The sequence below is a fragment of the Balaenoptera borealis genome (assembly GCF_965194805.1).
Source record: "Balaenoptera borealis genome assembly, chromosome: 6".
In the NCBI taxonomy this organism is placed as follows: Eukaryota; Metazoa; Chordata; class Mammalia; order Artiodactyla; family Balaenopteridae; genus Balaenoptera; species Balaenoptera borealis.
In genome coordinates, this window is record NC_138863.1 from 73,355,479 (window position 1) to 73,382,083 (window position 26,605).

General features: G+C 36.4%; 2 protein-coding genes across 3 annotated transcripts in view; one reads left to right on the top strand and one right to left on the bottom strand.

Annotated features, from left to right (window-relative positions):
• UPP2 (uridine phosphorylase 2) overlaps nucleotides 1-26,605 on the bottom strand; it is a 454,968-nt gene that overhangs the window by 152,068 nt on the left and 276,295 nt on the right. The window lies entirely within an intron of this gene.
• The window catches only part of CCDC148 (coiled-coil domain containing 148), a 262,434-nt gene that overhangs the window by 41,564 nt on the left and 194,265 nt on the right, over nucleotides 1-26,605 (top strand). The window contains exon 1 of one of the 2 annotated variants that reach the window (XM_082395299.1): nucleotides 7,169-12,674. The exons of the other annotated variant lie outside the window; for it this stretch is intronic. Coding sequence (XP_082251425.1) covers nucleotides 12,587-12,674 — 88 coding nt within the window. The 5' untranslated portion in view covers nucleotides 7,169-12,586. Of the gene's footprint in view, nucleotides 1-7,168; nucleotides 12,675-26,605 lie in introns of those variants that run through there. 2 annotated transcript variants of the gene reach the window in all.

Below are 26,605 nucleotides of genomic sequence, written 5' to 3' on the forward strand. Positions count from 1 at the left end.
GTGGGACACATGGTTTATGACAGCCATTAAGCCTTATATCTAGGAACTTTAGTCACTGGATAAAGACTGACTTCAAGCTTTCTTTGGCCTTAAGTTTAAAATCTTAGAGAAGGAATTTTGTTTATGAAAGAGTTTGTCCATTGAAAAGGGTTTGAAAATTTTTTTGCTCTAAGCAATTAATTTGCAATCCCACCACACTTTTCTTAAACTCCTGGTTTTAGTCTCATCTGCTTTTCTTCAGCATCGTTTCCCTCATCCTGAGCTTGGTTCTCCCTGCCCAGTCTTTCCCCCTTCTTAACTCTCCTCCAGGCATATTTGGCCCTTAGATTTCCTGTTCCCTGTGCTTGATATGCCTTTTAGTCTTTCTATCCTCTTGTCTTGAGTGAAGACTCTTCGCCTAGGGAGTCCCCTTGCAAATTCTGTCTGAAAGGAATTGAGGCATGTAATGCATAAATTTCAAGATGACGTAAAGCATAGCTGTATTAAATCTTTCTGGTGCTTTTAGAAGGTTTTCACTTAAGGACAAAAGGCAGTTATTTTATATCTACTGTAGTCCCGAGCAGCATGTAAATAGGATAGAAGTTCTTAAAATAACTTTTTCTTAATAAAGTGGGACACCTTAAATCATCAGACAACTAGAATTTTCTGTGAAACAAGTGCTAAGAAATGACCTTGATTAGTAAAAAGGTACATATATATATAGAAGCATGAATAATCAATGCAGTCCTTCCTTTCTGTTTCTGGATAAATTAAGGCTCCTTCTCCACCAGCCACAGCAGAACCTTCACCTGAGTCAGATTTGACAATGACATTATTTCACTATGACCAAAGGACGTAATAGCCCATTTTTAGAGCAGGACATTTCATCTTCCCTATTCTACTTAAACTTTTGTGCTGCATTTAGAAAATGTGAGAAACTTACCCTGGAAATACATGTTAAACATTGAGAAAATAATTACTAATTAAGTCAGAGAGCAGGATGCATCTAAACAGTTAAGGTAGTGGCCCTACAGAGCATTCTTCACTTAGCTCTATGGTGAAATAATTTAAAAATGAAGAAAAGTGAAGTTTTACTTTAATTAGTTTATGAAGATGTGGATAAGGGCTTTTGAAAGAATAGTGATGTAGCCCTTAAGAGAATGTCGGTTGAAAACTGGGGTTGATCTAGGATCCACTCAATTAACTATCATAATCTCATGATCTGCAGTTGATGAGCATGAATTCTATCATGCATAAACTTTCTTTTCTTTCTTTTTTGTTCTAGGTTATTCTTATTTAGAATAATTGAAAGAAGTCCTGCTTATTTAAACTAAAATCAACTAAAGACAAAGACTATTTAGTCTTTGTTTATATTACCTCAAGTTGTAGAGAGAATGAAAATATATTATTATGTTATAAGGAGTGATTCTCATACTGGAGACCACCAACATATGCTAGGAGATTTGTAAGTTCTCTATGAGAATGTAAATATTTTATGTTTTTATTTCAAACACAATCTTTAAGGAAGAATATAAACATATAGGCTTAAATTCAGTCCTACAATTTTGGTGCCTATTTTGGTTTTCATGGATTTATGATGACATTAGTGCCAAGTGATCACCTAAGTGACAGAGTCTACATTTTAATATATTGTTTCTCAAATCAGAGTCTAAGAATCACAGTCTATGGACACAGTTTCAGGCATCTGTGAGTACCTTATAATAACATTAATAACTAATATATATATATATTTTAAAATTTATTTTTGGTTGTGTTGGGTCTTCGTTGCTGTGCATGGGCTTTCTCTAGTTGCAGTGAGCGGGGGCTACTCTTCGTTGCGGTGCACGGGCTTCTCATTGCAGTGGCTTCTCTTGTAGAGGAGCACAGGCCCTAGGCACGTGGGCTTCAGTAGTTGTGGCACACAGGCTCAGTAGTTGTGGCTCGTGGGCTCTAGAGCGCAGGCTCGGGAGTTGTGGTGCACGTGCTTAGTTGCTCCGCGGCATGTAGGATCTTCCCAGACGAGGGCTCGAACCCCTGTCCCCTGCATTGGCAGGTGGATTCTTAACCACTCCACCACCAGGGGAGTCCAATAACTAATATTTTTGGTGATATTTTTGATGTTAGATGCTCTTCTAAGAAATTTTTGCACATTATTTGCCATAATCCTCATGACTCTAAGAAGTACCACTATTATCTTCATTTTACAGATAAGAAAACTGAGGCACAGAAACTCTAAGGAACTTACCAAAGGCCCCAGAACTGGGTTTTAAACCTAATATTCTAGCTCCAGAGCTCACGCTCTTGAGTGGTTTGATATTTTTCTTCCCTGATAGAGGTAATGGGTACTGTTCCCTTTTTTTATCATTGTTTACCCATATTTATGGTCATTAAAAAGTAATTACTTTCATTAATTTAATGGACATAGATTTCAGTTTCTTAGAATGAAAAGACTTCAGGAAATGTTGGCTGGTCCCCATTTTAAGAGTATGATTACTTAATAGAAGAAATTAATTTATATATCAAATATTTTGAAAGTTGTCAATGGAAAACTGTTCAATCATAACAGCAACAAACTGGAGAATTTCTGTTGAGGTACGTTATCTATTTAGGAAGAAGACAATGTATCCTCTACCCAATTTTCTCTTCTTTCTCTCCCCTTCCTGAATAATCAGTCCTAAAGTCATTAGATGGGGCAGAACAAGGCTGCCTTCTCCACGGGGAGGGAGAGGGAAATGTGGTGGTCCAGAGCATGGTACTGGAGTCCAAGAAAGAAAAGAGAGGATCCATTTGGGATACCTGACCTGCACTTATGTCAGAGACCAACCAGGATAACAGCTGTGTTCATGTGGAGGGGTAGCCTGATGTGGGTGTCAGAACTCAAATGAAGTGGTGGGGGAAGCACCTGTGACTGGGGGTGACGCAGTATAGTGTGCCAGAGCCCAAGCAGGGTGAGGAGAGTGTGAATATATGGGGAGGGACAGCCTGACATGAGATATAGAAACTCAACTGGAGGGGGAGGCATGTCCATGCCCTGGGACAGAGGGCAGCATGGGGAATCAGAGTGAGAAAGGAGTGTTTGGAAGTGTATAGTCTGCCGTGGAACGCTGGAACTTATATGGTGGTAGGGGAGCACCTTCTGTGGGTTGTGGGAACACAAGTGGGCTGAAGAAGGCATTTGGGTAGAGGAGGGGTGGCATTAAAGGTGGAGGATTGGTTATATACAGGGAGTTGATCAAATAAAAGGTATAAAGGGTAGTGGGAGCTGGGTTTCTCACTGTTTGAATAAGGAGTTACAAATAGAGAAAGGGAAAAAATGAGAATGAACTTTATACTGTTGTACTGCAGTTGGAGGTATCAGTGTGCATGGCGCTTTCTCTTTATCTATTTTTAAAAGAGAAATAGAGCTAGAAATAAACATAGGGGTGTGTGTGTGTGTGTGTGTGTGTGTGTGTGTGTGTGTGTGTGTGTGTGTGTATCTCCTAGCTTTGCGCATAGGGAGGGTCAAAAAGCAGTGACATCTCAATAGCCACGAGCACATCTAGTGTCCAGATCGTGACTTCTAAATACCATCCTCCAAGGGATCAGAGCTCCTTGGGAAAATAGCTGATTCCAGAACTGTGACAAGCAAAGCACAAGACGAGACTGGCAAAATATGTTATTCCAGAAGAGAAGGAAGTGCTCAAAAATGACTTCAAAAGGACACAGAACTCTCAACCATATGTGTATTTTTATATACTTTTTGTTCTCTGCAAGGACACATGTTGTATCCTGATGTAATAATGGACTTGAGTTGACTGGCCAGAGATAGACTGACCAAAACTAGAATGCGAGTGGCCAGGTTGTTAGAGCTTGAGATGGATTTGCGTCTATTTCTTAAAGGTGATGAAAGTGAATGTAGGTTGAAGAGTCCTGAGAACTAGAGGGAAAGTAGAATATGTGGGAAGGAGTCTGGGGAGGATAGGGGGAAAAGTCCTTGAAGAAAAAATGAACAATTGGTGACTTTTGGGGCCTAGGCATTGACTTTTATCAAGAATTGTGTCAGAGAATAGCAAGAGATACAAGAAACTATCCTGGGTTTTTGGATCTATGGAAAGATGCTAGTTCCAAAGACTACAGAGTTTGGAGTGTCTCTCTTTGGGTTGAGAGAGCAATGGGAAAAACTGTTTCAACCTGAACTTGTGGTGATATCTGGATCCCCCTGTTAAAAGCACATCTTTAATTTGAAAGTTAAAGTCTGAGGGGCTGGAACTGAAAAAAGCTTAGGAGAAAAAAATTAATCTGCTCTGTAATCACAGAGCTTATAGCTAATTTGCCTTCACTTATAAGGAAGCAGTCATGTGCACTGCAGTAGGTCATAAGTTAGGCTAATCATTAAGATTTCTTGCGGCGTTTAAAAAATATGTAAGCTCTCAGAAATCACCAGGAATCACTGGTGTGGTGAAAAGGGTAAAGCCAGTTGCTTCAAAACCTATTTTTACCACTTCCTAAATGTGCATCCTTGAACATGTTATTTAACCCCTCTGAACATCAGTTTTCTCACCTGTAAAATGGAACTAATAGTAACTATTTTATAGTGTTATAAAGTGCACTATAGATGCTCTCTCAATAATTGTTAACTTCTGTCACCTCCCTCCTCAATTAATACATATTTTTTACCTCGGGATGCCTCTCATTATAGCTAAAACCAAACAAAACTCTTAGTCTAAAATCTTAGATGAGAGTGTAATTTAACCAAATTAGTATAAAGGAGGGGGCTATGCGTTAGGAATGAAAGGCCACAGAGAGGTGATGCAAAGTCTCCCTTTTCAGGATGCCCTTGTTTTGGTGAATGGCACAGCTAAACAGGTGGTGTCAGGGAACGTTTTCTCCCTTTTTACGTGACCCTCTCTTGCCAAAAGGCCACCTCACACTCTAGGAAGGATGCTGGGGTTCCCTAAGGAGTTGCCGGAAACCTTTTTTGACCTACAGCAAGGTAAGGAGGCTAAGATCTATCTTGCCATGCCATAGAAGCTTAACTATAACAGAGTTCAAGAGAGAGAAAGAAAAGCAGGAATCCATTTGGTGTTTGTGTGAAAACTGGATATGGCTACATGGGCAATTTTGTAACTTTTAATCCTTTCACTTGTAACATGAGTATGTCCTCTTCTCATTAATGTTCTTTATACCATGTATTTTTGTTTGTTTATTGTTTTTGTTTTTAGGGATACAGAGTATTCCATTGAATAGCTATGCATTATTAGTTAACCAAACCCCTAAAAGGAGATTTTGGTTTCTGTTTAAGTATTTATTATTATAAACATACTATAATTAATATCTTCTTTCATATATCTCTGTGTATACCTCTGATTATGTCCTTAGGATGAACTCCTAGAAGTAGAAATACTAGGCTTTCAATACACATTGCCAAATTGATCTCCAGAAGCTTTTAGAAATTTTTATTTCTTTGATGGTGCATTGAAGTGTCATTTCACTACACTCTCATTATTACTGGGTCTTGCTATTTTTAAAATTTCTGTGAATTTGTCAGATAATCAATAATAATAATAGCTAATACATGTACAGTATAGTGTTTATAAGGTACCAGGCACTGTTCTAACACTTTACATATGTGTAGGAAGAATTCTAAGATGGCCCATAAGACTCCCAGCCCCCTAGTGTAAGTACCTTGTGTGGTACCTGGGAGTGTGAATATCAGGAGATAGTACTCCTGCGATTATGTTACTTTATGTGGCAAGAGGGATTTTGCAGAGGTAATTAAGGCCGCAGATTAGTTGACCTTACGATAGCAGCCCTTTAAATCTGAGTTTACAGGTCAGAGACAGAGGAAGTCAAAGAGATTCTAAGCATGAGAGGGATTTAACATGAGAGTGATTATCCCTAGTGGTCTTGAAAATGGAGGGTGTCCCATGGCAAGGAGAGCAAGCAATGTTTCGTTTCTGAGAGTGGCTCCTGGCTGACGAGAAGTAAAGAAATGGGGACCACTCCTATAGCTGCGCATATATGAATTCAGCCAACAATAAGAATGACCTTGCAAGTGGATTTTCTCCAAAGCCTCTTTAGAAAAACTTAGCCTGGTTGATGTGTTGATTTCAGCCTTGTCACACCCTGAGCAAAGAACCCAGCCATGACATACAGACTTCCGACCTACAGAACTTTGAGCTAATAAATTTTTTTTTTTAAAGTAGGACATAGAAGCCAGCTTGAAGAGGTTTCCACTGGTTAAAGTGGGGATAATTTGAGTATCAAAATAAATAGAGTAACAGATGGCAACCCACTGAATAAAATGAATCTATATAGATAGTATAGACAAATTAATAGATACATAAATTAAATGTTTAATGAGGAGTGAGGTATTTACAGCATTTCAAAGTAACTCTCCACAAAATACTTATTAATTGCATGTGGGGGGGAAAAAAAGTAACTCTATAGGGGACAAACTTGGCAGATGCTACCTTAATTAAGTGTTCAAAGTGAACATCATCAGTAATGGACACATGGACATCAGGTGATAGAATGCAATGAAAAGAACACAAATCACTTCTGTAATATTCCTGCTAAACATGCATAACCTGGGTCTAATCATGAAGATAATCAGACAAACCCAAACTGAGGGGCATTTGACAAAATAACTGGCCTGTAATCTTCTAAAGTGTCAAGATTGTGAAAACCAAGGAAAGACTGTTCCAGACAGAAGGGCTACAATTTATTTATTCAACCACTAATAGACATTTAGGTAGTTTCTAATTTGGGGCTAGGAAGAATAGTGCTGCTATGAACATTCTTCAACGTACCTTCCCGTGAAAATATATGCACATTTCTGTTGGGTATATGTAGGAGTAGATTGGCTGTGTCATATAACTGAACAGATTTCTAAAGCAGCTGAACCGATTTACACTCCTACCAGCAGTGTATGAATGCTCTGGTTGCTCCATCTTCTTACCAACATTTGGTATTTTCTGTCTTTTTCATTTTAGCCACCCTAGTGTGTTTATAAAGGTGCTGCAATTTGGCTTTAAATGGAATTTTTCTAATGAATAAAGTTGAACCCTTTAAAAATATTTATTGGCCTTTTGGTTATTTTTTTATTTTTTTGGTGGAATGTCTATTCAGGTCTTCTGCCCCAGTTTCTATTGTGTTGTCTCCCTTTTGCTTATTAATTTCTGTGTGTTTTAATATATATATATATATATATATATATATATATATATATATATATATATTCTGGATACAAATCTTCGTTGAATATATGTATTGCAAATATATTTTCCTACTCTTTGGGTTGCCTTTTAACTCCCTGAGTGGTATATTTGGATGAACAGAAGTTTTTTTTTTTTTTTTTTCATATAGCAGGTTCTTATTAGTTCTCTTTTATATATATTAGTGTATATATGTCAATCCCAATCTCCCAATTCATCGCACCACCACTACCCCCCACTACTTTCCCCCCTTGGTGTCCATACGTTTGTTCTCTACATCTCTGTCTCAATTTCTGCCCTGCAAACCGGTTCATCTGTACCATTTTTCTAGATTCCACATATGCGTTAATATACGATATTTGTTTTTCTCGTTCTGACTGACTTCACTCTGTATGACAGTCCCTAGGTCCAACCACGTCTCTACAAATGACCCAATTTCATTCCTTTTTATGGCTGAGTAATATCCCATTGTATATATGTACCACAGCTTCTTTATCCATTCGTCTGTCGATGGGCATTTAGGTTGCTTCCATGACCTGGCTATTGTAAATAGTGCTGCAATGAACACTGGGGTGCATGTGTCTTTTTGAATTATGGTTTTCTCTGGGTATATGCCCAGTAGTGGGATTGCCGGGTCATATGGTAGTTCTATTTTTAGTTTTTTAAGGAACCTCCACACTGTTCTCCATAGTGCTGTATCAATTTATATTCCCACCAACAGTGCAAGAGGGTTCCCTTTTCTCCACACCCTCTCCAGCATTTGTTGTTTGTAGATTTTCTGATGATGGACATTCTGACTGGTGTGAGGTGATACCTCATTGTAGTTTTGATTTTCATTTCTCTAATAATTAGTGATGTTGAGCAGCTTTTCATGTGCCTCTTGGCCATTTGCATATCTTCTTTGGAGAAATGTCTATTTAGGTGTTCTGCCCATTTTTGGATTGGGTTGTTTGTTTTTTTAATATTGAGCTGCATGAGCTGTTTATATATTTTGGAGATTAATCCTTTGTCTGTTGATTCGTTTGCAAATATCTTGTCCCATTCTGAGGGTTGTCTTTTCATCTTGTTTATAGTTTCCTTTGCTATGCAAAAGCTTTTAAGTTTCATTAGGCTCCATTTGTTTATTTTTGTTTTTATTTCCATTACTCTAGGAGGTGGGTCAAAAAGATTTTGCTGTGATTTATGTGAAAGAATGTTCTTCCTATGTTTTCCACTATGAGTTTTATACTGTCTGGTCTTACACTTAGGTCTTTAATCCATTTTCAGTTTATTTTTGTGTATGGTGTTAAGGAGTGTTCTAATTTCATTCTCTTACACGTAGTTGTCCAGTTTTCCCAGCACCACTTATTGAAGAGACTGTCTTTTCTCCATTGTATATCCTGCCTCCTTTGTCGTCAATTAGTCGACCGTAAGTGCATGAGTTTATCTCTGGGCTTTCTATCCTGTTCCATTGATCTATATTTCTGTTTTTGTGCCAATACCATATTGTCTTGATTCCTATAGCTTTGTAGTATACTCTGAAGACACGGAGTCTGATTCCTCCAGCTCCGTTTTTTTCCCTCAAGATTGCTTTGGCTATTTGGGGTCTTTTGTGTCTCCATACAAATTTTAAGATTTTTTGTTCTAGTTCTGTAAAAAATTCCATTGGTAATTTGATAGGGATTTCATTGAATCTGTAGATTGCTTTGCGTAGTATAGTCATTTTCACAAAATTGATTCTTCCAATCCAAGAACATGGTATATCTCTCCATCTGTTTGTGTCATCTTTGATTTCTTTCATCAGTGTCTTATAGTTTTCTGAGTACAGGTCTTTTACCTACTTCGGTAGGTTTATTCCTAGGGATTTTGTTCTTTTTGTTGCAGTGGTGAATGGGAGTGTTTCCTTAATTTCTCTGTCTGATCTTTCGTTGTTAGTGTATAGGAATGCAAGAGATTTCTGTGCATTAATTTTGTATCCTGCAACTTTACTAAATTCATTGATTAGCTCTAGTAGTTTTCTGGTGGCATCTTGAGGATTATCTATGTAGAGTATCATGTCATCTGCAAACAGTGGCTGTTTTACTTCTTCTTTTCCAATCTGTATTCCTTTTATTTCTTTTTCCTCTCTGATTGCTGTGGCTAGGACTTCCAAAACTATGTTGAATAAATAGTGGCGAGAGTAGACATCCTTGTCTTGTTCCTGATCTTAGAGGAAATGCTTTCAGGTTTTCACCATTGAGAATGATGTTTGCCGTGGGTTTGTCATATATGGCCTTTATTATGTTGAGGTAGTTTCCCTCTGTGCCCACTTTCTGGAGAGTATTTATCATAAATGGATGTTGAATGTTGTCAAAAGCTTTTTCTGCATGTATTTAGATGATCATAGGCTTTTTATTCTTCAATTTGTTAATATGGTGTATCACATTGATTGATGTGCATATATTGAAGAATCCTTGCATTCTTGGGATAAATCCCACTTGATCATGGTGTATGATCCTTTTAATGTGTTGTTGGGTTCTGTTTGCTAGAATTCTGTTGAGGATTTTTGCATCTATGTTCATCAGTGATACTGGTCTGTAATTTTCTTTTTTTGTAGTATCTTTATCTGGTTTTGGTATCAGGGTGGTGATGGCATCATAGAATGAGATTGGGAGGGTTCCTCCCTCTGCAATTTTTTGGAAGGGTTTGAGAAGCATGGGTGTTAGCTCTTCTCTAAATGTTTGATAGAATTCACCTGTGAAGCCATCTGGTCCTGGACTTTTCTTTGTTGGAAGATTTTTCTTTTTTTTTTTTTTTATTTTTTTTTATTTTTTTTTTTTGTTGGAAGATTTTTCATCGCAGTTTCAATTTCATTACTCATGATTAGTCTGTTCATATTTTCTATTTCTTCCTGGTTCAGTCTTGGAAGTTTACACCTTTCTAAGAATTTGTCTATTTCTTCCAGGTTGTCCATTTTATTGGCATAGAGTTGCTTGTAGTAGTCTCTTAGGATGCTTTGTATTTCTGTGGTGTCTGTTGTAACTTCTCCTTTTTCATGTCTAATTTTATTGATTTGAGTCTTCTCCCTCTTTTTCTTGATGAGTCTGGCTAAAGGCTTTTAGTTTTATTGATCTTTGCTATTGTTTTCTTTGTTTCTATTTCATTTACTTCTGCTCTGATCTTTATGATTTCTTTCCTTCTACTAACTTTGCATTTTGTTTGTTCTTCTTTCTGTAGTTCCTTTTGGTGTAAGGTTAGATTGTTTATTTTCAATTTTTCTTGTTTCTTGAGGTAGGATTGTATTGCTGTAAACTTCCCTCTTAGAACTGCTTTTGCTGCACCCCATAGGTTTTGGATCTTCGTGTTTTCATTGTCATTTGTCTCTAGGTATTTTCTGATTTCCTCAGTGATCTCTTGGTTATTTAGTAACGTATTGTTTAGCCTCCATGTGTTTGTGATTTTTACGTTTTTTCCCCTGTAATTTATTTCTAATCTCATAGTGTTGTGGTCAGAAAAGATGCTTGATATGATTTCAATTTTCTTAAGTTTACCGAGGCTTGATTTGTGACCCAAGATGTGGTCTATGCTGGAGAATATTCCATGTGCCCATGAGAAAAAAGTGTACTCTGCTGTTTTCCAATGGAATGTCCTATAAATATCAATTAAATCTATCTGGTCTATTGTGTCTTTTAAAGCTTGTGTTTCCTTATTAATTTTCTGTGTAGATGATCTGTCCATTGGTGTAAGTGAGGTGTAAAGTCCCCCACTATTATTGTGTTACCATCAATTTCCTCTTTTATAGTTGTTAGCATTTGCCTTATGTATTGAGGTGCTCCTATGTTGGGTGCATATATATTTATAATTGTTATGTCTTCTTGGATTGATCCCTTGATCATTATGTAGTGTCCTTCCTTGTCTCTTGTAACATTATTTTAATGTCTATTTTATCTGATATGAATATTGCTACTCCAGCTTTCTCTTGATTTCCATTTGCATGCAATATCTTTTTCCATCCCCTCATTTTCAGTCTATATGTGTCCCTAGGTCTGAAGTGGGTCTCTTGTAGACAGCATATATATGGGTATTGTTTTTGTATCCATTCAGCGAGCGTGTGTTTTTTGGTTGGAGCACTTAATCCATTCACATTTAAGGTAATTATCGATATGTATGTTCCTATGACCATTTTCTTAATTGTTTTGGGTTTGTTTTTGTAGGTCCTTTTCTTCTCTTGTGTTTCTCACTTAGAGAAGTTCCTTTAGCATTTGTTGTAGAGCTGGTTTGGTGGTGCTGAATTCTCTTAGCTTTTGCTTGTCTGTAAAGCTTTTGATTTCTCCATTGAACCTGAATGAGATCCCTGCCAGGTAGAGTAATCTTTGTTGTAGGTTCTTCCCTTTCATCACTTTAAATATATCGTGCCACTCCCTTCTGGCTTGTAAAGTTTCTGCTGAGAAATCAGCTGTTATCCTTATGGGAGTTCCCTTGTATTTTATTTGTCATTTTTCCCTTGTTGCTTTTAATAATTTTTCTTTGTCTTTACTTTTTGTCAGTTTGATTACTATGTATCTCAACGTGTTTCTCCTTAGGTTTATCCTGCCTTGGACTCTCTGCACTTCGTGGACTTGGGTGGCTATTTTGACTGTAATCTCTTCAAATATTTTCTCGGGTCCTTTCTCTCCCTTTTCTCTGTGTGGGAACTCTATAATGCAAATGTTGGTGTGTTTAATGTTGTCTCAGAGGTCTCTTAGGCTGTCTTCATTTCTTTTCATTCTTTTTTCTTTATTCTGTTCCGCAGCAGTGAATTCCATCATTCTGTCTTCCAGGTCACTTATCTGTTCTTCTGCCTCAGTTATTCTGCTATTGATTCCTTCTAGTGTATTTTTCATTTCAGTTATTGTATTGTTCATCTCTGTTCGTTCTTTCATTCTTCTAGGTGTTTGTTCTTTAATTCTTCTAGGTCTTTGTCAAACATTTCTTGCATCTTCTCAATCTTTGCCTCCATTCTTTTTCTGAGGTCCTGTATAGTCTTCACTCTCATTATTTTGAATTCTTTTTCTGGAAGGTTGCTTATCTCCACTTCATTTAGTTGTTTTTCTGGTGTTTTATCTTGTTCTTTCATGTGGTACATAGTCCTCTGCCTTTTCATTTTGTCTATCTTTCTGTGAATGTGGCTTTTGTTCCACAGGCTGTAGGGTTGTATTTCTCCTTGCTTCTGCTGTCTCGAACAGAAGTTCTTGATTTTAGCATTTTCCAACTTAATACATTTTCCAGTTATGATTAACATTTTTTGTTGAACTGTTTAAGAAATCTTTGCCAACTCCTGGGTCATAAGTATGTTCTGCTATGTGTTCTTCTAAAAGCCTCATTTTTTATCTTTTGCATTTAGATCTTTAACACATCTGGAATTGATTTGTGTGAATGTTGGGAGGTAGAGGGTCAAGATTCATTTTTTCCATATGGACAACCAATTGACCCAGGACCATTTATTGAAGACTCTTTTTTGCACGCTGCACAGCAGTGTGACTCACCTCTGCCATAAGTCAGGTGACCATATATGTATGGATCTGTTTCTTGACTTTCTATACTGTTCATTGCCCTATTTATCCATCCTTGTTCCAATAACACACTGTCTTAATTACTATAACTTCATAACAGATCTTATTATATGGTGCTCTAAATCCTCCAGCTTTGTTCAGCTTTGTTCTCTTCTTCAAGATTCCCTTGGCTATTCTTTGTTTTTTGCATTTCTATACACGTTATTAAATCAGCTTACCAGTTTCATATGCACACAAAAAATCTAGGATTTCAATTGGGATTTTATAAATCAATTTGGAGGAGTTGATATCTTTACAATATTATGTCTTTTTCACTGTTTAAATAATTTGCTGAGAGTCGCACAGTGTGGAAGTGGTGGAGTTGGAATTTAGTCTTCTGTAGCCTTACTTCAAAGCCCAGCACTACTCTGGAGTTAAGATATACCTTAGTTTTGAAGATGTGCAGTTTGATTTCAATTATATTTTAAACAAAACTATTTTGAAGGTCTAATATAGTGTTTTCTTTAGGGCTCTTTAAAACCTATTGCATGGATATCTTGTGTGTCTACATGTCTTTGATTGTCACTGATAGACAGTAGTCATATGTTATGACTATTTATTATATTTTATGACTATATATTACTGATCATTATATTTTGAACCAACGTATTTTGATAGTACTTTTAGAGTCAAGGGGGAAATCCCATACAGACAAATTCTTACTGTTTGTCCTTGTGTCACACAATCATTTGCTCCTCTCACCACCTCCCACCTCTGACCCCACAGGCAGTAAAGAGAACTAACTCTTCCTTCCCTCTTTCTCTGAGGGAAAGAAACATTTTTAATTTTTATTTTTATTTATTTATTTATTTGCTTATTTTTTTACCTCCCCAGCTTTTGTAGGATATTTTTGAGATTTTTTCATATAAGGAATTTCAACTTATTGTTCAGAGAATATGGATCCCTGTGGAGAGAGATCACAAACAAAGGATAGAGAATTTCCCTTTCCTTTTCTGTGTGAAGGACTAGGTTGAAACAAAAATTGAAACAGGAAAAGGCTGTTTGACATCTTTCATTACATCCTCCCCATTCAGCCCCTCTTCCCACATCAGAAGTTCCCTCCCTCTTCTTCACAGTAGGCTCCTCAGCCTGAGTTAGGTGCCTCCCATCATTGGAAAGCCAACTCAGACCTGCCTTAGGGCCCACCTTTGATGGTTCAAAATTACCTGCCCTACCTCCCCTGTGATAAAACTTGTAACCACTTCAGTGCAGCTGATCTAAACTTTCTAGGGAGTGAGGATGTTTTTTGTTTTGTTTTGTTTTTTTGACCCAAATTTGAGAGAAGTAGAGAGAGGAAATAGGAAGTAAACACAATTTTCTTCCCTCAGATTTTCTTCTTCCTCACTCCCTCTATACTTCATCTTAACTCCTTTAATCTTTCTCTTTGTGTCTTCACATCTTAGCCTAGAGGTCTTTTCTTTAGCAATAACAGAAAAGTGATTTAATATTTCTTACCTATTATTATTTCACTCATTCAAAATGTATTAGTGTGGCCATGTTCCTGGCACTGTCATTTAACAGAATTTTAGAGTCTTTGTTGTTAAAGAGTGGTAGATTGCTATTTTTCTTTAAAAACTAACAAAACCCCAACACTTTTGTGTAGCATTTAAAAGGAAAATTCCTCGCATATTTGATTCTTTGTGCAAAAATGATTTTTTCTGGAGTATTGAAAACCCACAGATACATTTCTCTGTTTACTTTTTGATAGTGGAATTAAGTTTCTGAGGATTTTTATCTTTTCCCTTCCAGAACCACCTACACATCTTTTTACCTATAGTCTCATTCAACTATGTTGAAACTACAAGTGAAACTCTACTGGAGTTTTAAAATAGTAAATTTTGTTAGCTGTAGTTTTTTCATGCTACTATTGAAGAGCAATGACAGCAATATTTTTTAGTATTTTATCCTGTGCCTGTATTGATGGGTACTTTTCTAGAAGAATTTTTATACTGCTTTATATGGAGAGGCATCAAAGTCAACTGGGTGCTTCGTGTCATCCCTGCCTGTATCATCTGGGAATTTTGTTTGGCTGAAAGTTATAGAACCTGATGGCAGAAGCTTGGGGATTTATTCTTTTTATATATATATAAATTTATTTATTTATTTATTTTTGGCTGCATTGGGTCTTTGTTGCCGTGAGCTGGCTTTCTCTAGTTGCAGTGAGCGGGGGCTACTCTTCATTGTGGTGCGTGGGCTTCTCATTGCAGTGGCTTCTCTTACTGTGGAGCATGGGCTCTAGGCACGGGGGCTTCAGTAGTTGTGGCACACGGGCTCAGTAGTTGTGGCTCGAGGACTCTAGAGCACAGGCTCAGTAGTTGTGGCATGCGAGCTTAGTTGCTCCGCGGCATGTGAGATCTTCCCAGACCAGGGCTTGAACCCGTGTCCCTTGCACTGGCAAGCAGATTCTTAACCACTGCGCCACTAGGGAACTCCAGATTTATTTGTCTCACAGCAACAAGTCCAGAGAGAAGTAGTTCTCAGCTGGTACAGCAGATACTTGATGTCATCAGGGTCCCAGGCTCCCTTTGGCTTTATTCTCTGCAATAGTTAGTATATATCTTTTTTTTAAACTATCTATTTATTTTTTTTCATGTAATTTTTAAAAAATTAATTAATTTATTTATTTATTTTTGGCTGTGTTGGGTGTTCGTTGCTGTGCACGGGCTCCCTCTAGTTGCAACGAGTGGGGGCCACTCCTTGTTGCGATGTGTGGGCTTCTCACTGTGGTGGCTTCCCCCATTGCGGACCATGGGCTCTAGTCTCGTGAGCTTCAGTAGTTGTGGCACACAGACTCAGCAGTTGTGGCCTGCGGGCTCTAGAGCGTAGGCTCAGCAGCTGTGGCACACGGCGCAGCTGCTCCACAGCCTGTGGTATTATCCTGGACCAGGGCTCAGACCTGTGTCCCCTGCATTGTCAGGTGGATTCCTAACCACTGTGCCACCAATGAAGTCCCAATAGTTAGTGTATATCTTTCATCCTAATACTCACTAGGTAATCAGAAATGTCCTACCATACCTAGTTTCACATCCACATTTCAGGCAGGAATAAAGGAGGAAGGACAGGGGAGAAGGGGCAGTGCCCCTATAAAAAGGCAAATCTTGTCCCCAAATTCCCAGCAGACCTCGGCTTATATCTCATTGACTGGAACTGTGTCACATGGTCACTTGGATCCTCAGGGGTATCAAGGAATGCCAATGTTTGAACAAAACTGGGTTCTATTAGGAAGGAAAACAGGGAGAATGGCTAGTGGCAACCAGCTGTGTCTGCCACAGTTTTAAACATCAGATGATAACATTTCCTCAGCAGTAATAGTGAAAAGCACATCAAAATTCCATTTAATTGTTGAAACCTGTAACCTTGCTTGTGGCCTTGACATTGGCACTTTTCTTTTAATGAGCAAGCTTGTAATCAGATCAAAGAGCAATGCATTTGTGGCCATTAATCAAGAGAAAAAGTACTGTGTTTCATTTTGTTAAGGAAGATGTCAGAAGAAATTTCTTGTACAAGGCACAACAAATTTGTACAAAAATTATTTAATTATATTCAAAATTAAAGTTAACTGGGTGTTTCAGACTGGGCTTCATAGGGTTGTTGCAACTTGGTAGGTTCAAGGTGCTCCAGAAGTAGTCCAAGTTCGGCAGGCTCAAAGATGTGTATGATTGGTAATCAGGCTATGGGGCTCTCACTAGCAGAACCCACTGAATAATCATTTATAAACTCGAATATAATTGTATTAATTCTACAATAGGTAATATAATTATTTAGGGATAAGACCTTTTGGGGTAATATTTATTACTCTTAATTATACAAATATACATATATATGTTCTCTTTGTAAAAAAGCCAAGATTTCATTACAGATAAAGTTAAAGTCCCTTTTGAAACAAACCTCCAGTTGCAGTATCCTCTTCAGTTTGGTCTGTTTGTATAACCTGTAGACTTTTTTCCTTTGGAAAGAGAAGGAGAGAGAGAGAGAGAGAGAAAGAAAGATGCATAGCATTCTTTTGGGTCTGTGCATGTTTATGTAATGATATATGGTATGTATCCTAGTGCAACTTGCTTTTTTCACTCAATATATGTTGGAGGTGAGAAAGACCAGGTAATCTGTGAAGAACAAAGAATGTCCTTCTTAGCCTCAAGGTCTTGGAAAAGTAAAATGGCATAGACATCCTTCAGTTACTAATAAATAGAGACATTGCCCAGGTTTCTGCATGTGGCGGGGAGGTTGTGTGCTGTGATTGGCAGCTGAATAGCTGGTCAAGGGGCACCTTCAACTGTAGTAAATGTGAATTTACGGTCAGTGCTGAAACTGACCAGGGTAACATGGGAGTGTTTCTCCTTCCTTCCTTCTTGACATACACCTCCCTCCTCTGCCCATTTTCATTTGGAGTTTGTCTTTTATAATAATTTTTATCTCATACAGGTGAGCTTAGATTTTAAAAATAGGAGAAGAGGAGGTGAAAACTATGTGTCTGTCTCTAATACTACCAAGCTTTAGAGACTGAAATGTAATCTGTAATACAATCAATCCCTTGATGCTTTTTCAGCAAATGTGTATTGAGTGTCTAATATGTCAGGCACTATGTTAGGCACTTTGGAGAAACTGAGATGATCAGCCAAAGGCCTTGCTTTCATGGAGCATACATCCTAGTTGCAGAAGTGAGCAATAGGTAAATAAACAAACTAATAAATACATAGTATAATGCCATATAGTCAGAAGTGCTATGAAGGAAGAGAATTAGATTGAGGGGATAAACAGTGATTGAGGGTAGAGGGGGCTACTTCAGATGAGATGACCAGGGCAGGTCTCTCTGCAGAGCCTGAATAAATCTATATCCCTTAGTCTAGTATATGATAGATGTTCAATACACATTGAAGAAATGAATAAATGCATCAGTAGGGAGGTACACAAAGTACAGTAGTAGCACAAGAGAGGAAAATCGTCATCATCTGGATTAGGAGAAGCTCCAGAGGGATGCTTAAAATGCGACTGAAAAATGAGTAGGCATTGGCCAAAGAAGCAAGGGTTGGGAAAGGCATTCCAAGCATAAGCAGGGAAGGGTGAAAGAGCATTGTCAGTTTACCACTGCTAAATGACAAATCGCAAATAACAAATTAGTGGCTTAAACAACAAATATTTGTTGTCTTACAATTCCACAGGCCAGATGCCCGTAATAGGTCTCATTGGGTTGAAATCAAGGTTTCAACAGGGCTGTGTGCCTTCTGGTGGCTCTATGGAGGAATATATTTCCTTGCCTTTTCCAGCTTCTAGAGATGCCTGCATTCCTTGGGTCATGGCCCCATTCCTCCTACTTCAAAGCCAGCAGGGTAGCATCTTCAAATCTTCTCTCTGACCTCTGCTTCTGTCATCACATCTTCTTCTCTATGACTCTCCTGCCTTCCTCTTATAAGGAAGCCTTGTGATTACATTGGGCCCTCCTGGGTAACTCCAGGTACTCTCCATAGATAAAATCAGCTGATTAGCTGCAACCTTAATTCTCCTTTGCCAAATAACATAACGTATTCACAGGTTTTGGGATTAGGATGTGACAATCTTTGGGGAGCCGTTGTTCTACCTACCACAAGTATTGTTTGTTCAGGGACCTGCAAATGGTTTGGGAATGCTGGAGTATAGAGTGCATATGGGGTAATGGCTAAGGAAGGGGCTAAACAGGCAAGAGCTGGATTTAAAAGGTTCTTGTCAACTATGCAGAGTTGGAACCTTTTTTCTGGAAAGCAATGGGAAACCATTTGGTAGATCAGAAATCCTTGGGTTTTTGAGGCATCACTCATTCAGACACTTCCGTGATGGTAGCTGGGGCTAGGAGAACAGATAAAAGGATATTGCAAAAGTCTATACAAATGATTTTCAGGGAGTGAATTATATGATACCACTCTACTGATGAAGAGGTTAGGAGTAAAAGGGCCAGGAGGAAGCAGACAAGCCTCTTACTTCAAGTCTAGGTATGCAGGATAAGAAAGTGGATTCCCAAATTGTGTCGGAAGAAAGGTAACGAAGTCTTCAGTTTAAGCAGGTCCAAAATGGCAAGTCAAGTAAGCAGGACAGGTGGTGAGTCTTCATAACAGATGATCAATTTTATCTTTTATGGGAGAAAATTATGGACAAAATAGTATTTCTTCATAAATAATTACTTAATTTCCCCAGTTGTTTTGCCAAAACTTGAAACTTCCAGTCATGGCTTCTGGTCAGATTTCCGAGACTATCAATGTGAGCTGTGTGAATTCATCTAATCCCCCACCTCAATGTCTGGAAATCGCCTCCCCCACCCCGTTTTTTAAACTATGTACTGCTTTAAACTAGGTACGTATGCATTTTCTCCCGGCTTTTAAAATGATCGAAATACTTTAAGGATGTAGCAGGAGTGAGGGCATGAGTGACTCCACTGAAGTTACCTACACTCTCTGTGGAATTGTGAAGTCCCTCAGAAACTTCTAGATTCCTTGCCTTGCTTAATTCTTTTCTTTCTGCTTGACTCTGCTCCCCATACTTTTCCTGGAAAAGCATACGGGGTAAGTGTAGATTTGTATTTGAATCCTTTTCATAATGAGGTTGATTTAAGCTCTCCTTTTTGAGCTATTACAGACATAAAAATAGCAAAATTCATAAAGGTTGACTATATGTAGAATTTGCTTCATAAGCAACTTTATAAGAATTATGAAAAGGGCAGGGATTTTATAGATTTTCTTTTTCTGATTATGGATTTTGTTTTGCAGTGAAAGGGAAGAATTTTTTTGGAATTTTCTTCCTTAGATTCTTGTACTGGTTAAATAATATATATATTAATAGTGATGATGATAACATATATGTCATATATATATTCATATAGCAGCCATTAAAGATAAGTATATATAAACATGGACACACAAATAACATGATATAGAAAGATAATCAGGTTATTAAATGAAAAGCAACTTGTAGGAATTCCCTGGTGGTCCAGTGGTTAGGACTCCGCACTTTCACTGCCAAGGGACCGGGTTCAATCCCTGGTCGGGGAACTAAGATCCCACAAGCCATGAGGCACAGCCAAAAAGAAAAAATAAAAATGAAAAAAAAAAGAAAGAAAAGCAACTTGTAGAACTGTACATATATCGTGATTGCATTTGTATGAAGACTGGATATGCACTTTTATATGCATAAAAAAATCTTTCAAAGAATATAAAAGAAAACATTAAAAATGACTACCAGGGCTAAATACAAGTGCTGGAAATTTTAATTTTTACCTTATAGTTTTCTATACAGTTTGATATTATTTAACCAGTACTTTTATAATTGAAAAAATAGTTTAATATATTTATTTATTCCCCATAGAGAATTAAAAAATGACCTTGTAAATACTTTAATGCTAACTTTTTCAAGTTCTATAAAATTCTACAAATGTACTTAATATATCCTGTCTTTTAATAAAAAAAAAAGATTGGTAAGAAATAATTCAATTCAGTATTAGAGCGGAAAAATATACTCCTGTATACAAGTTCACATTTTAAAGGATTCTTGTTGTCATGAAATTGTTTCTTTTTTTACTGGTAAAATATGAAAACTGCAGTAGCATTGCCCCCCATATATAGTGAAATAACTAGTTGCCCCTGCTTAGTATTTTTTAAAATGTGTTTTTCTTCTCCTGTTAAAAAGAGAAAAATTTAGAAACTGTGCTCAAGCAAAAAGAAGAAATCAAAATCAAATCCTACTACCCCAAAATTGCCACTATTAAATATTTGGTACACAGAATTAGAATTGTTTCTCTCTATTCAAGCTTTATCTCCTGTACTACACTGTTGTGGTTTTTTGGAGTACAAGTCCTACAAACTTCTTGTACAGTTTGTGCCTAGATAATTTGTTTTGTTTTGGTTGCTCTTTTGAATGAAATCTTTTCCCATTATGTTTGAATTGATTATGAGATATTTATTATGTAACTGAGTGCTTTATGTAGCCATTTTTTAATTAGCTCTCATAGTTTATCTTTTGGTTCCATTTGTTTCTCCAGGAAAATAATTTTACTTTATACTAACTATTGATACAATGCATAATGTTTCATAATGAAAGTAATATGCGCCATTCTGCTTAGAATTTAAAAGAGAATATGGCAGGTTGGAAAAATACTGCTTAAGCTAGACATTGGCAATAGTATTTTAAGTAATGCTTAAAATGTCATGAGATCTTTCATTTGAAGAAGGTTATAATTTGATGCTACGTACAAGATATTTCTTCAGATTGGTATTGTTCTCACACTGTTTGGCCTGGCAGAATCCCCAGCATCTTTGAAAACTTACCCTCATGGGATAATTGGCTAATCTACACAATTAAGCAGTTTAGAATTAACAAACTATCCATATGTTGCACAATTTTAAGCCTAAGTACAACGGACATTTTCTTCCTTGGTGTATTAAAAGAGATTTTCTTAGGAAAGAGAAGAATACAAATTTTAGCAGTGTAAAAAGATTGCCTTGTTACATAAATGATCTCTTTGTTATTTTTTTTTTCTCATCTCTAGGGAAGTCCTAATTAGGACTCAACTAGTTGAGGTTGTGAATTTTTTTAAGTTTAGATTCTCTATCATATCTGTTAAAATTAACTTTATATTAAAATGTTTTTTCAGCTCTCTAGCTACCACAAAGCTATCATTATATATTAAAATGTTCTTCCTACAGAGTAGGAAATTTCTCATAAAAATATGTTATTTTAAAATATTTTCAGTAAATGGGTAGATCTAAGAGGCTTAACATTTTGATAACACTCAAGCAATTTCAAAAATGTCACATAATGTGAACATGGAAATAATTTCTAAAACTAAATGTTCTTAAATTATTTAACATGGAAAATTCTGTTCAAGTAGCCATTAGTAAACCAAAAGCATTTTAACTATGGGCTGAAGTTGCCACTTTGAATTTCTCACAAGTAAGCATAAAATGGAAATGGCTTAGTTACACAAAGTGTAATGAAAATTGCCAATAGGAGTAACAATGTCATTAGTAACGGTTTAAGCCAAGATCCTCCTAAACCAAACCATTTTCCTAGTATTTCCCTTAAACTGATCATTCAGAGCAGAAATTTGATTCTTCATATGTGTCATAAGATGAGTTACATCAGAAGACACTTCTTGTATAAAAACCCAACATTTAGTATGTATTATAGTGCAAGTTTCCCCCCTGGGAAGCAGTTAGACTCTTGAGGGCTATGCATTGAATTCTGTAGGACCACTTTTCTCGTCATGGAGACTTCCGAATTGAGCAAACTATTGGCTTGATTACTATTATTCGAAGCAGCTACATAAATTTTGTTAAAGCCTCTATATGATTAATAATATCTTCTATTCCAAGTGAAAGAATGAATATAGCAGCCAAATGGTCACACCATTAAAAAACTTTAATGTGAGCACCCAGTGTGCTCACATTAAAGGCAGATTGGAAGGGGCTGTTTCCAGGGCTACTTGTAGGTGACCTCGAGTCCAAGGGAAACCAAGTGTACATCTTCCTAACCAACCTGGGGAGAGTCAAATGCCATAAACTTGTTCCATAAATCCACTGAGTTCCATAAGAAGTATTTAACATCTAGTGAAAAGGAATATTTAGGGCCAGGTTCAGAACAGGTGTCATTAACTGGCCAGGTAAGAGGGTCCCACTTAGTGATATTGGCTTGCCCAGTACTAGAGTTTCTTTCTTCTAAAATAAAATTTCTAAGGGCCATCCAGTTAGAGCCTTTGAGAGGAAAAATCCACCAAGGTAGCCTAAGAGTACTGGATGTAGGAGACTGGCTACAAACCCAGCAATTGGATTGGTTTTTGAAACTTGCAAATGATTGAGCCCAAGGAATAAATACATTTGGTTCATAAAGGAAAGTGTGAGCATTCTCAAAGCAATTAGTATATAGCCTGGTCTGGCATCTTGTATCAGCTGTCTACTTCAGATGTTGTCTTCTTCTTGCCCTGGCCTGGTAGTGCTGGTCTTAGTCAAAGTCATTTGTCAGAAACAGAAGTTGCTGTTCTTTCAGGAGAGGAAACCTGATATGATCCCTTCCAAAGTGGCGGTAAAAAGTCCTTAATTTGATGTCTTTTCCAGTATGCATGATCTTCTGGTTGCAGGTCATGGGGCATCTGACCTTCATCCAAAGATAGATTACTGTAATAAGCTTCAGAAACAAACTTTACAATAGTGTAAGGCAGGGACAAGGAGCCATCTGAAAGGTGAGTCTTAGGCAGTAAATACCAAAAAAAAAAAAAAAACCCAAAAACCTCAAAGACAACAACACTGGAACTTAATGTCCACTGAAACTTAATTTTTTCTCTCTAAAATTACTCTCATTTCTACCAAATATAGCCGAATTTATTTGTGAAATAAGTCTGGTTTCAATAAACTTGGCCTGATTATTTACATAATTGTAACTGATCATAGAGTCTCTTTTAAGTTGGCTGTGCTGGAACTTTTTATAAAGAATCTCAAATTGAACTTTTTTTTTTATAATCTTTGCAAATACTCACTTTTAATCAGATTATCTACTTTACTTTTTCATTAGTTACAGAAATCTAAACATAACAAAGACAACACATTTTGGAAAAAGATGAAGTATAATAAATAAAGTCATGCTACATTTAAACAATCAAATTGAACTTTTAAAAAGCTGTTCAAGGCCAGGAAAGCCACACCTAGGGCATGCCATCAGATTCTGCCTGCAATATCTATAAATTTGGGTGAATTCCTCTCTTTTCGAGGTCCCCCAAATATCTCGAGGTTCTTGTACCTGCCAGGAGGCAGCCTTCCTTATTCACCTGATAAAGCTTCTGGGAACCTAAGGTTTCCAATTTCTGGAGGAATCAGGTAGAGAGAAAAGATAAATGTTTCAATTCTACTTAAAAAGGTATAATTTACCAAACTACTATAAGTCATAATTAGCTTGAGGAAAAGAGTTTCCTTATGTCTGGAAAACACAGATTAAAAACCAGTAATATTTCAGACAAAAAACCAAAAAAATTATAACCATATTCATCAGTTTGCTGAGTCTTATGTGACTAATCCTTGATCTTAATCTTCTGTTAACAGTTTTATGAAGTCATCAGGTTTTCCATTAGAACTCTTTAATTTCTTACCAAGTTCAGTGGTATGATATGAAAAAAGTACTTTCTATGAATCTTCTTGAAGATGAAGCATTTTTTGCAAAAGCATTGGAGTGAAATAATAACTGTCTATAAATGACAAAAGACTTAAAAAGGCATGGTTAAGGATCTGATTACAATACAGCTGACAAAGAAATTTGGCTACTGCTGTGGCACACATTTTAAGATAATTACTAGAATTGTGACTGATTTGCTTGGACATATTCAACTTCTAGAATTTTATATAATTTCTATAATGTTTATATTAATGACAATTACCCATACAATATAACCTAAGAAGGTTTATTACCACTCATTTGACAGTGCTTCCCATATAATTTAACTTACCAAAGAAGCCTGATTAGTTTAATATTTCTCTCTCCAGGATGCTTCAGGGGCCCTTTAGAAAACCTCAAAGTTAGCTAGTAGTCCAACAAAATTCAATTAGAATTTGATCTTTGGGAAGTTTTTCAAAAATATCAAAAAGATTTTAAAACACTTGGTCAAATAGGATCATATGTCACTGTGGAACAGTATGTATTCACTTAACCAAAGTGACAATAAAAGATTTCAAAAGCAAATACAGAAAGTTATAACAGATTACTTAAAAGGTAAAGAAACTTTACAATTGGTTATCAAAAGCAGATTAATATTCTAAGAAAACTTTGTCCTCTTAACAGAGAGAAAACCAAATTCAGGTTTTGCACCACTTTACCCTTAATATTAAGATTCATTTACTCAGTTAAATTTGTTCCAATCTCAGTCAGTACTGACCACACATAGAATTCCTTTCTAAGATTCATTTTTTTCCCTCACAAATCTTCTACAACTTTCTATATCCATATAAATTTGTCCCTTGTTTTCTTTCCCATTTAGAAATAACCAGCTTTAGGACAAAATTACTTTCTTTTCCCTTAACAAAACACATTTCCATTCCTTATACTTTCTTTTTCCTTGCATACAAAAATGTTTTCCTTATTAATTTTTAATAGTTTTAATTATACATTTTAATTAGAATTCTTAACCTTAAAACCTTAGTTTCTAGTGAAAACTAAGAAGCAAGTAATTATAAACTGTTGGTCATACCAGCATTTCCTGATTGACAAACTTATGAACATATTCTATAACCTAATTTCTTTCCTCAGGGGGGTATAAGATGTGTCCAATGAACCCAAACATTTTTAGTTTTTCTCTAATAAGACAAACATAGGTAAAATTAGATTTCTTTAGTAATTAATGTTCCAGTATCTTATTTAGAAATGACCTGGATATCCAATGATCACATCACGTAACTTAATTTAGCAGTTTCAAGTTATCGAAAATCTGGAATAACTTATTTTACGTAGACAGTCCAAAGCATAATTATTCCTAAAGAATTCACCTAAAAACTCTTATCTCATTTACATTTAATTTACTTAAAAGTTTCATCATATCTAGTTATTTTTCTTGTTGACAAATTTTGTAACAGAAATAAGATCTTATTTGATTTCTAGTAAACCTAGGCACAATGAAAGTATTATATTTAATGCTGATGACTCTAAAAACATGTCTGTATTAATTAAGCCAACAAACTTAAAGTTGTTTTCATTTATTAAAATGTAATCCTAGATCATGTGATCCTGAAATTCATTTGGGTTAGTTTCTTTTTTATTTCTAAGTATTTATATAAGTGCTTAATTCCTTTTAAGCCAATTAAATAGAGCTCTTTTACAAATTAATTTTGGCAATACCACACATCTGTAACACACATATATAGATACATACAAACACACAAATAGACACAGTGACCCCATAGTTTCCATTCCAAAATTTCAGCCATGAATCAGATACAATAATACAAAAACCATCAGTTACAAAAGAAGTTGGATTCAAATTGAGTTTCTGGCAGATGGAACAAATCAAGGTCACCTGTTTAAATGGCTAAACCCTTTTTATGAATATTTATAGAGAAGACACTTAAGATTTGTATTTGTCCTTAACAATTCAAGTTCTGAATTACCTATTGCCCTTTTGTTTTTAATAAGAGTTACCTTCCTGAAATTTGCATTTTTAAAAGATGGCCTAGATAAGAGTTCCTGGAGAAGACCAGGTAGAACATTTACATCTCAAAGGCATAGGAGGATTAATGCAAGTTCCTCCTAGGAAGACTTTGTTCTCTTAAGGCCAGAATTTTTTACTTAAAAGCCTCTTAAGATAAATAGGGAAGGTTTGGGGAGTGGTAAAAAGATTGGTGCGCTTTGAATTGTCTCTGGATCCACAGCTCTTTAGATTTGTAAAACCAGGACACTTAGTTTTAATTCCTCAAAGAATTGGGTGGCCACCTCAATGATATCAAAGGACTGATAGACACATTCACTTAGGTTGGAATGTTTTTCTTTCCTTTATTTAGCATAGGGGAGAAGGCCAAAACAAAAAAAAAATTCTAACAAGATCTGAATATCAGCTATGGTCAGTTTAGTTAGACCAGTGGCCTCCCATCTCAATAATCCATTTACAAAAATTTTGAGGATCCGCCCTGGGTTTAAGAAATTCTTTATGGCCCTCAGTATGGTCTGAAGAGGCTCACCTATAGCCTCAGGTGGTCCTGTTTCTAAAGGTAACCATTTAATAGTCTCTTCAGAGAGGAATGGCAATCCAGAGGATTACTAGAATGAGCACTCAAGTAAAGGAGAATAGAGGGGAGCAGTAGTTACATCGGTCTTAATTTTTGTTTTCTTTTAGGTATATTTTATATCTTTAATCTTTCATTAGCCTGCTACAACAAATCCTTCAATGAG